The sequence below is a fragment of the Poecilia reticulata genome, linkage group LG18, assembly GCF_000633615.1.
Source record: "Poecilia reticulata strain Guanapo linkage group LG18, Guppy_female_1.0+MT, whole genome shotgun sequence".
NCBI lineage: Eukaryota > Metazoa > Chordata > Actinopteri > Cyprinodontiformes > Poeciliidae > Poecilia > Poecilia reticulata.
Window position 1 is genome coordinate 4,430,528 of NC_024348.1, and position 11,866 is coordinate 4,442,393.

Genomic DNA, 11,866 nt, shown 5'->3' on the forward strand with positions numbered 1-11,866 from the left:
GGATGGATGGATGGATGGATGGATGGATGGATGGATGGATGGATGGATGGATGGATGGATGGATGGATGGATGGATGGATTGATTTTGATCTCACCTCTTATTCATGAGAATGGTTCAGGGTACAATTGTGAATATTCTCATGGTTTGGTCTACAAGCAACTAGAATGTCTGTTCTTTTGAGGCTTCCTTGTCAGATTAAAAGTACCTTTTAAAAATAACAGCCTTTAAGCAGTTACTGAAGCTATCTTTATTACGCTAACATTTCTTTATTAGTGTTTTTTATTGGTCTGATGTAATATTCTAATCTTAAATGTTATGTTTTCACTGGCTACAAGCAGAAAAGCATCAATTTTCATAAATTAAGAAGATTAGTGGAATGAATCTATATGTATTTCACTTTGTGATAGTTACACTTAAAAAAAAATCTGATTTATTACTTATTACTGTATATTGTATTGAAATGGTTCACATTTTCTTCTCTAGATCAAAATTGAGAAATCAGCAGAAAAAAGTACTGTGCTGCAGTATTCTGGATGCTTCTTTTAGACTGCCCTTCTTGACACATGGTCACAGTGATGATGGTTGCACAATTGTTCTGCTGATATTGTGGCGATCATGAAATAACATCAGCTGATCATGTTATTTCGTACGGCATGTTTTGGTACTTTGCTGGTTACAAATGGATGAGCTTATAAGACAAGGCAAGCTGAGGTGAATAACAGGAAGTAATCAAAACAGATGGACACACAGATGAAAACCTAAACTCAAACACTCAGGGATTCTGACAGTCTCTGGAGGTTCAGGTCTGAGTCCATTTATACCCAGATTCCAGTAGCATTTAATGGCAGCATGTAGATATTAAACAGGAGGAATTCCAAAATGGAACCTTGGGGTACCCCACATGTGATTTTTATCAACTCTGATGTAAAGTTGACATGATAAAGTCCATGTTATTTTAATAAGACCTGAGCCTGTCAAGTATGTATTGTGGTCAACAGTGTCAACTGTTGCACTGATTAAATACTTGGACAGGAAAGTCTCCATAAGGCCCAGCACAGAAACTGGACTGAAGGATGTCAAAGGTCATTGTTCATTCTGGTGTAATCCGATATTAAGATGAATATCTGAATACAGCAGAGTTTATCATACATATTCCAATGCAGCTAAAGTCAGTCATTTAATGCCAGTTTGTAAAATTCCAACTGTTGAAGGAAGCATAGCTGATTGAATCAATTGTCTTGATCAAGCATGTTGTGACGGTAGAAAGAAGAAGCTCCCCTACAGCAGAACCAGGGTCAGTGGCCATCTGTGAGGCCAGCTGGAGGTTAAGGAGCAATTCTCAAAGTGTTCTCATTTCTATTGTGTAAAATATTGTATTTTTGGCTGCATACATGTATTCCATTTATAGTAAACAAAGTAAAAATATATTATTTTACTTTTTAGTACCATTGGAACCAGCTCTTTATAAAATGCTTTACAAAAACAGGAGACTGTTCCCCAGTCATTTAGCAGTCAGGAGACTGCAAAATGATAATGTCTTATCTTAGCAGGGTGATAAGACATTTATCACCCTGCTAAATGTCTTATCTGTGTTGAGTGTAATACATACTGCAGCTGGTGCTTTATGTATAATCATATTTTTATCTTCCATTATTCTTTGATATCAGGTTAAGAGAAATACCTGGGGTACGACTAAGTACATGGAGCTTTACATCGTGGCAGACAGCACACTGGTAAGATCTTTCTCCCCCATCCTACTCCGCCCTCAGGGGAATATTCCTCAGTACAATCAATTGTGACGTTTGCCTCTAAATATATCAGGAAGCTATCTAGTAAGACTGGAAACAGAATTGGAAGTTCTACAAAATCATTGCACTCAGGCTAATGGAGCACTTGACAGCTTTGAGCTGAAATAATAATAGTGAAGAAATGCATGTGGAGCGAAGCCAGAAGATTTCTTCTGATTAATGAGAGTAGATTTAGTTGGGATGTAAAGGTTAAGGGCTTTTATACAGAAAATATGCCACTGTGATAAGATTCAGGATTTCTCTCAAATACTTCTGCTAGTGTATTAGTGCCATGGTAACAGAGTCCCTGAGCAGAGTGGTGCTCTTGTTCTGAAAATCCCATTTCCATAAAAGTTTGAACGCTTTGTGACATGAGAGTAAAACAGCGCTGAGCATTGGGTTAAACTAGAAGCAGTATATGGCAAAATGTGTTTCTGTTTTATTATATTTTTATTGAATTTCATCTAACAATGCTTGTCATTTTCAAAAGCATTGTCAGAACTCTTTTTAAATGTTTTACAACAAAGGTTTCTAGCTGCTTTTGTTTTAAATAAAGTCTGCCTCTCCCACATGTTGACTTTTTAAAATTCTGGACATATAAGACGTTAAACCTGAATGCTGACCAGTTTGAACCACCTTATTTTTGTTGACTGTGTTCTGTTATAAATTCAGGAAGCTGCTTAAACACTGTCGCATTTTCAACAGCTGCCTGCCATCTCAAGCCCTAATAGTGGCTTCAAATTGTGAAATGTTTCATTCATTCATGACATTTTGTTTTTCAGTGCAGTATGACTGAACCAGTACTGCTTTACTTAGTAACTTTTTAGAACCTAGAATTAGGGATGTACTGATTACAGTGTTCAAACCAATCAAGGATCACTGATCTTTAAAAGTCTGACCTGCCAATTCCTTTTTTGTCCAATACCAATTTTCTTTGTCTAAAATGTTGCTAAGAAAAGTAACAAAGTTGCTAATTTGGTGACAGTGATCCCACGTCTAACGTGACCTGGTGGACATTTAAACAAACTTTTTAATTAGTTTCAATTTTTTTGAGATAGAGGGAACTTTAACATTGTTAGTTTGATTATCTAAAATAACACTAAACTAATGGGAATTTGACATTTATTAAGTCAAAATCATCCATGCCATTCACTGGAAGATAGATTTTATCTCTAACATATCAGTATTGGACAAAATTGAAATTGGCAGGTCAGACTCTTAAAGGTCAGTGATCCGTGATTGGTTTGACCACTGCAATCAGTACATCCCTAATTTTAGGTTCTAACATTAAGCCCAAGATCAATAAGATGATCTTTATGACAGATTATACCTCATCAAGATAACTTCTGCTCAGATTCCTTTTTGTTATTCGACAACTGAAAAAGTCTGAACTGTTGCCTGTTATCCCTGCACATCAGAGAAAATATGTTGCTTTAAGTTCCAGCATCACTTTACTAACATCTAAAACTGTAGCATTTTTTTATTATTATTTTAAATTAAACCTGACTAACTCGTATTTTATTAGGACATACTGAAAAATGTTGTGGTGTAAACTACTCAGTGATGTCACACATAGGCAACATCATTACAGAAATAAAGCAATGACCCAATGATAACAAAACTTAATTTTATACTGCCCTGCAAACCTGCACCTGTGAGAATTCACTCACCACAGCATGTTGAATGCTTGAGATGCTCAGACTGATTATTTATTCTGATTTGTTCAGCTGATTATGTTCTCACTCTGGGAACTCAGACTGTTTATAGGTGACTAAAAGATTTTCTTAAGCCTGCCAGGTTAGGTGGTTTATAAAATGTACACAAAACACTTTAAAAAAGGATCAGAAACACAAATACAAAAAACTAGTGTCATGTCTTTCTACAATGTCCCATAAAAAAAAGGTGTTCCTTTTCTCAGTTTGACTTTTGGAGGGTTTTGGAGTAGGCTTTGTGAAGCATATTTCTTTGACTTCAACAGTTAAATAATAGCTATTAGGTCTTAGGTTGTCATTGATCGGTAGGGTTGTGATTTTACAGGACATTAGTTAGTGTAAAGAACAGACTGGAGTCTCTTTGAGTCATAACACTAATACTATCTATTCTCACTCTTGCAGTTCAAACGACAGGACAGGAACTATGAAAAGACCAAGGCAAGGATAATGGAAATTGCTAATTATGTGGATAAGGTAAGTTTGCTGGGATAATGTGCGGCTGTCTGCCACTCTCTGCAGAGGATTTGATAAGCTAATAGAATATTCTCCTCCATTTCTTAACGTCACACATTGCCACTGTACTTTGCCTTTTATCTTTTATAGTCCATGTGCACAATCGGTAATTGAGAAGTTAAAACAAATATTTACTCTTCCATGAAGTCTCATTGGGATTTAATCAGTCGTGTCCCTCAACAGCGTTCTGGAGGAGATCAAGGAGAAAGTCTTGCGTGACCAGACTCTCTTATAGGAGCTTAAGGGAAGACTGTGAATTGAACATGTGTATATGTGTTTTAGCATTTATCAACTTGTAAGGCAGATTTTTTTCAATAAATACTACATTGTGAGGACCCACTTCTTCTTATGGGACCCTAAACCTTAACAGAAGAAGTGTTCTTTTATGGGTTAGGTTTAGGCCTGGGGTGTGAATTGAGTTTATTCTAGGTTTAGGGTTAGGTACTAGTAATGCTTAGGATTATGGCCATGGTTAAGCTATAGATATGCATGAAAAATGAATGGAAGTCAATGCAAAGTCCTTGTGGAGATAGAAAGACGTGCGTATGTGTGTGTGTACTGTTGGACACTTACTGGTGGTTTTGTGTATCTGTTTAGTTCTACAGAGATCTAAACATCCGCGTGCCTCTCATTGGCCTGGAGGTTTGGACTGACAGAGATCAGTGTATCATCTCAGAAGAACCAAACGCCACCCTCTGGTCTTTCCTCCAGTGGAGGCAGAAGCTCAAATCTCGTAAAAAGCACGACAACGCCCAGCTGCTGACGTAAGACACACAAAGTTACTCCCCAGCTTCAACAGCCTTGAAACAAGGGAGAACATGATGGAGCCCTTGCTAAAAATACACACACTGAAGTTGATCTAACGAGGAAGACACAAAGAGTGATACACACATAATCTAATCTCACTCTAGCACATCTGTTAATTTGCTCCAAATTGAAATGAAAATGATTAGATTTTCTTTACTCACAGATCAACTGATTGTGTCGGTTATTTAAAGGTTTTAACTGCTAAGCTCAATCTTTTATTTTAGCTCTACTTTTAAAAACTATTTCACTTCATGAGCAAATTGTGAGAATTTGGTTTTGCTGTATGTTAATTTAGTTTCTTGTCTGCCCTGATTGCTCCCAGCTGTGTCTCGTGTTCCCCGATTCCCCTTTTGTGTATTTAATCCCACCTGTATCTGTGTGTCCTCTTCAGATTCTTATCTTGGCTGTCTTACGTTGTGTCATGTTAAGTTTCCCAGTGCTACCAGTGTCTGAGTTTCACCTGTTCTGCCTGGACTTTTGTACTCTCTGGCTATCTTTGTTAAATCATCATACTCAGTTGCTGCTTCTATGTGGCACCCGAGTGGTAGAATAGGACAGCTATGCCACCTAGTTAACCTAGGAATAAAACCAAAGTAATAGCAGGTGTGAGCAGGTCTTTAAAAATGAGCCAGGTAAAGTTAACAATGTTACAAACAAGTAACTAAAAATGCAGGGACAATATCACAGAGTCAAGAACAGGTCTGTGGAAAAGAAGCTGGAAACACAGTCATAGCTAAGGTGGGGGGCAGGAGGGGCATGATCCTCTCGCCAGCGCTCGATCCTCTGCAACCACCAGCAGGATGAACCCCAGCAACGATCCAGCTGCTTGGTCCTTTACAGCGACCGCCAGTCCTGCCAACCAGCTCGTTCCAACTCATTCTACCTTTGTTCCAACTGCAGCCCCCTGCGCCCTTGATCTGTCCGGCCCCTCTCTCCTTCTCAATGCTCAGATACCCTTTTTATTCCTCCGATTTCCTTGATGGTACTCTGCTCAACTAATGGGGAACACCTCTGCCAGCCAAAGTGGGCGTCTCCAGCAGGCTGTGGGTGGTAACGCTAGACTCAAAGGCAAAACACAAAAAGTCAAGAAAAACATGCAACACAGCAAACCAAAAATAAACCCAAAATAAATATAACAGCAAATGTGAATAACTTCAAAATATCACAGCAAAACAAATCCAAAACAGTAAATATAAAAAAACATGAAAATAACTCAAAAAAGAGGCCACATTACCACATTTACCATGCTTTTGGGTCCAAACCTCTACAGCCACAAATCATGACACAAATAATTATCTACTGATGGGAGAACATTCAGGATATTCTGGTCAACTGAGTTTGTTTTTTGATACATATAGATCAGATCACAATACTTCTATCACAGACTTGCAAAATTTTTGAAGCGTAACTCATTAGACTTCATTATTTATTTTTCCATAGTCCAATCATTATGATCTATAAGCAGCCTTTTTTAGAACCGACTTGACTGTATACATGGAAATACACATCCACAAACTGTCTTTCCAGGTTTTAGAAATCCACAGCTCCTCACCCAGCTTCAGCATTCTCAGCAGTGTTGACCCTTCAGGGTAAGATTTCTTTCTATAACTGCAGGATGCGTCCTCCTTGGATTGCTCTTCAACAGTGAGAAGCTATCGGGGTTAAATAACTTGCTGGGAGATTAAACATATTCTCCCCGTTAGGTCAGTGTCTCATACTGGCACTATGTGGGTTGTATTCATATGATGTTTTTGCCTAGCCCTGTTAGCTACAAGATAAGTTGTTCCTTAGTCTGAGTTGACTGCTTCTAAACTGTCAAAAGGCTGAAATATAGAAAAAGTGAATGTTGGTGCATCACCTGCTGAGTCAGCAGCAGCACCTATTATGAAACTGTTATTTTTTGGTCAGAGTATTGTAAATTCTGTTCCTAAAATGAAGCCTTATCATATCAAATAAAATACTGTAATGAAGGTAGGACAACTGTATGTACTGTATCAATTGACAGATGTTGTCAAAATCAGTCAATTTAATACAAGCAATGAAATGCGTACTTTTAGTTTTAAAGGGAATGACTATTCAACATTAATTAGTGTAGGTGATTTTGACTGACATATATAAGATGTATAATATATAAGAATAAATTATATAAAACAGCAAATAATTGTGTGGAAGCAGTTATTGTGGGATGTAAAAAATTTTTTAGACTGATTTTGACAACATCTGTCAATTGATGTATTTACTCATACAGTTGTCCTATCTTCATCACCCCATTCCTAACAAACTGCAAAATGGCAATTTGTTAGGAGGAATGAGGTTTAACTGAGTTATGAGAATTTTAATTTGATTAGAAAATGCACCTAAGCAATTTATAAAGAAAACATCCATCCATCCATCCATTTTCTTGCACCCTTGTCCCTCAGTGGGGTCGGGAGGGTTGCTGGTGCCCATCTCCAGCTAACGTTTCGGGCGAGAGGCGGGGTTCACCCTGGACAGGTTGCCAGTCTGTCCCAGGGCAACACAGAGACACACAACCATGCACACACACACCTAGGGACAATTTGGAGAGGCCAGTTAACCTGACAGTCATGTTTTTGGACTGTGGGAGGAAACCAGAGTACCCGGAGAAAACCCACGCATGCACAGGGAGAACATGCAAACTCCATGCAGAAAGACCAGGGTTGGGAATTGAACCCCAGAACCTTTGTGCTGCAAGGCAACAGCTCTACCAACTGCGCCACTGTGCAGCCCACAGAAAGAAAACATAATAAGCTATAATAAATTCTCAGGAAAACAATGCCTGGCATGATTCTATGAGGTGGAAGTGACTGGTACCAGTTTGGTTTGAATAGCTTATTGCTTAATAAAATGGCCTCACAATTTGAAAATCTGCCTTTTGTTTTTATTCATTTTGTATATATATATATATATATATATAGTTGCTGTCACAACTTGAGATTGACAAGGTACAACACAAATGCTACGGCAAGGGGGAGGAGCCAGGACGACAGGTCAGAGGGGAGTTACATTGAACAAAAAAAGGGCACATCTTACCGCATTCTAGGACAGAATATTAACAAAGCCACACAGCTTTCAGAGTTTAATAAACAATGATAAATTACAAAAATGTGACATATACAATCGAACATCTCCATATCAGTGACGTGCGGTGAGGTTCATTGCTGGTGAGGCACTAACTTATGACTTAGACACCATCCATGTTATTGGACCTACGGAAATTTCCCACATGCATACAACGCTGGGGGGCAAAAAGACTGATCTTTTACATGTCATCCATAGCCGCGTTAGCTCAGTGAAACTTAGAAATGTAGGTATTAATTTAATGCTATGATCCACAGCAAAGTGATCTGTATTTGCCAAGCTACGCAGACTCGTTGCCATAGCAACTGACAACAATGCCACTTCATGTTTTAGGATTTAACACCAAAAAACATTCAAGAAATTTGCACACAGAACAGAACATTTAGTTTGTTGTTGTAGTACGTTTTAGGCTTAATGTTTTATTAATAAATAATTGCTGTGGTAGATTAGCTACCACTTCTACTTTACTGAATTATTTAAACATAAACCGTAGCCCACAAAACGCACATTTCATTAAAAAACTAAATAAAAACATCTTAATGCTGTCTTATCTTTACGTATCAATGAAATCCTTGCATCCACAATTCTGCACAAAAATATCAGTTCATCCAAAGCCAAGTCTATCCTCGGCATGTCTTTTCTACTCCGTTTAAATATCGTCAAACTGTCTCGAAGCAAAACTTCCAGCTCCGGTGTTGGTCTTCCTTTAGTTATCATCTCCTGCTTCAATTGAAAATCCACTTTAGAAAACTGTTTAAGTGTAGAAATGTAGTCTTTCATGTTGACGTCGGAAGACAGAAGAAAGCAAATATATCGCTGTACTTTACTTATTTACTGTGTGGCTAGCTCCATGGCTAGCTCGCTGCCTCTTACTCCGCAGTTGTGCAGTCACAATACTGGGTTCATGAGCGCCCCCAGCGGTGAGGCAAGATACCTGCCTGCCTCACCTCGACTCTGTTCTCTGTGGTTTCTGATCGCTCCTCCGCACACAAAACACAATACGCACACAGTTAGTGACCAAAAACACTGTACATTATATACATAAGTGAAATTACGGAAAATTAGTCCATATATTAAATGTTTCTTAGCCATTTTATTGCCGGCGTACAGACAGGACGAACATGCTGTCATATAATGGCAGCTAGTGCAGTTAGCGAGAGGTTGCGCAATCCCAGGTGAGGCTCAGCTCACTGCGGCCTCACCGGCTTCGCTTCTGAGCATTTGAATGGGAAAATGGGAAAATCCAGCGATTTTTAAGAAAAAACTAATCAGAATTGGTTAAGCTAAGTAAAAAATAGATACTTTATAGTACAAACCACAGGGTGAAAATAGCAATATAAATGATTTTATTATTATATATTATTTTTCCATGATAACAGGTGAGGCTCTGCTTCACCTGCCTCCCCTGACCGCACGTCACTGCTCCATATAGAGCATAACACTATGCCTATGTAAGATATTTTATTAGTAATTTCTTTCTGCAGGTCTACTTTGCTATAGGAAAGTATTGCAATATTCAAACCCGCAATTTGGCAGGATATGTAAATCAGAGATATTTTGTCTTAACAGAATTATACTATTAAAATATAAACAAGGGCACAATGCAACCGTTTAGTGTACTGTAATATATAAAAAAAAGAGCTGCCTGTTTGCTACAGTTGCAGTGGAGATGAAGACGGTCCATTCAGGAAAGCAGAGCTGCATCAAACTTTAACGTGGAACTTCAGAAAAACGGAAAAAAAAACAATAGCAAAAATTGAATTGTTAATGCCTGCCACCATGAGAAAGGCCTACTGAGTTTTGCTAAAAAAACTTTTTTTTAAATTTAAATCACACATTTTTGACTCATGAAGTTAACTTCCTTTTTGCAAAACAAACTTATTTGCGCTTGTCAGAAATCTTTTCTTGCTATTCTAAGTTTTTGTTTGTAACTCAAAGTTTTGCTTGTGATTCTCACATGGTGTCTTGAGCAGATCCTAAAATCACAACAAAAGATTTCTGATGTGTGCAAATAAATGTTTATGTTTGGTAAAAATGAGTTAATTAAAAAAAAGTATTTTAAACAAAACTTTTTTTAAAAGGAATCATTACAATTCCAAAAGTTTTGATTACAATTTTATTTTACTTTTACTACTTTTACTGAGGTTAGTTTTTTTCTTTCCATTGAATAATTGGGAAACAAATGTAACTTCATACTCTTCGAACCAAACCCTAAACTTAAAGTCTGGGTTGAGTTTTTCCACTTCATTAATGACATACTTTTATTACATTCATTATATCTATCATAGTAATTCAGGGTGAGTTATTTTTAATTCTAAATGAAYATCCTTGTTGGACWATTATTTAAGTGTTATTCTCCTTCAAGATATATTTACCTAACGCCAGAATAAATGAAATGTACATTATGTGGCAAAGGAAATTAGAAGAACGGACATATACCCATTATGGAGATGATCGGTTTTGGACGGGCGATGTGCCCCTATTGCATAAGCAATACTAAAGAATGACTGATATCATTAAAGATACAGGGGAGGAGCTTTTTAGTTATCTTGCTTTGCTAGGAAAGTCATTAGCTAGCAGCTAGCTAATAGCACAACAACAACAGCCTAATGTCTGTATGATAAAAATACTGAATCGATAGATAAGAACAGTTTTTCCTCACCTGGTTGTCTGCTCCCGGTCAGTAGTTCTTCAGAGAAAGGCAGACGCAGAGGCCTGTCAGTGTCTGTTGTATTTCATTACCTCTCTGCTTAAACCGCGACTCGGTGCTGAAGCAGAAACGATACTTTCAATGTCCAGCTCCCCCCTCTGTACATGCCTGGAGTTAACTACAACTACAACTACCCGAACAGAAACTGGGTATGTAGCCACAGTAATGAACGAACTATCAAAGCTGAACGAGGCAGCAACTGACCTGAGAGAGAGGATTGTGGCCCGAATGAACACCAGGCAAACCCGACGCCAATTACAACAGTTGCTGCCCGACAGCACCAAACTATTTTTTTATATTAGACAATTAATTTAATTTTACACAATTATCGCGGTAGAAGCCATTTATTTGTTAAATACTTAATGAAACGTATTTATCGTGTTTGATGTTTGTTGTGATTTACGTATAGGCTACTCACAAAGAATGAGGTAATTAGTCCAAGTTTGTCGTTTATTGAATGTTCAGAAACTACAGCGGCTGTGATGCACCAAGACAAAGGTAAACAAAGGTAAAACAACCCGAACAGATGATCAACTCAAAACCATTCGCACATTTTTACTCTCCGTCTCCCTGTCATTTAAGCACACCCGTTGCCATGGCAACCTCCTGCGCTCCACAAGCCAACCAGAGATTACATTAAAAACATTCAGTCCGTTACGATATTAGGTTTGCAGGCTTGATATTTATTTTTGCGATCATTAATAAGCCTCCCTGAACACAGCGGTGGTTGATTAGTTAATTTTAAACTCCTGCTCTGTTAGTTATTTTAGTAATGGAACCGAAACGCACAGAATTGCGCAACACCTTATTGAAACAATAATCACTGAGATTATTATTGTTGTTGGGTCATTAATTTGAACACGTTTTGTTGATTTTTTTTTGTTGTTCTTTAATTAAGTTAGGAACGTTTTGATAAGGAGCCAGAGGAGGACGTGCTGGTCTCAGCGCCCTGGCGGTGTTCAGTTTGTCACTTAATGCCGAGATCAACTCAAAACCTTCCGCGATCGACTAGTTGCACCGCTGATCTAGCAAAGCACGAACAGTTCAGAAACAATATGAAATGGGAAAAAAGTTATTAACTGATTAAGTCGTGTTTTAGATTGTTCTTGAAAAAATAATCAGTCACGGCTAATTAGTGGGCACACTCGTGGCTGCACAGTGATTTTTTACAGCAGACAGCCGCTCCTCTCTCTTGCAGGTACTGCGTACCCCTGCTAAATCTTTTAGGGGTACGCGG

The 11,866-nt window shown here is 38.1% G+C and overlaps 1 protein-coding gene across 1 annotated transcript in view; it reads left to right on the forward strand.

Moving 5' to 3' along the window:
- The window catches only part of adam19a (ADAM metallopeptidase domain 19a), a 61,583-nt gene that overhangs the window by 14,795 nt on the left and 34,922 nt on the right, over positions 1 to 11,866 (forward strand). Inside the window, exons 4-6 of the mRNA XM_008435072.1 lie at positions 1,669 to 1,734; positions 3,903 to 3,974; positions 4,611 to 4,777. Coding sequence (XP_008433294.1) covers positions 1,669 to 1,734; positions 3,903 to 3,974; positions 4,611 to 4,777 — 305 coding nt within the window. The remainder of the gene's footprint in view (positions 1 to 1,668; positions 1,735 to 3,902; positions 3,975 to 4,610; positions 4,778 to 11,866) is intronic.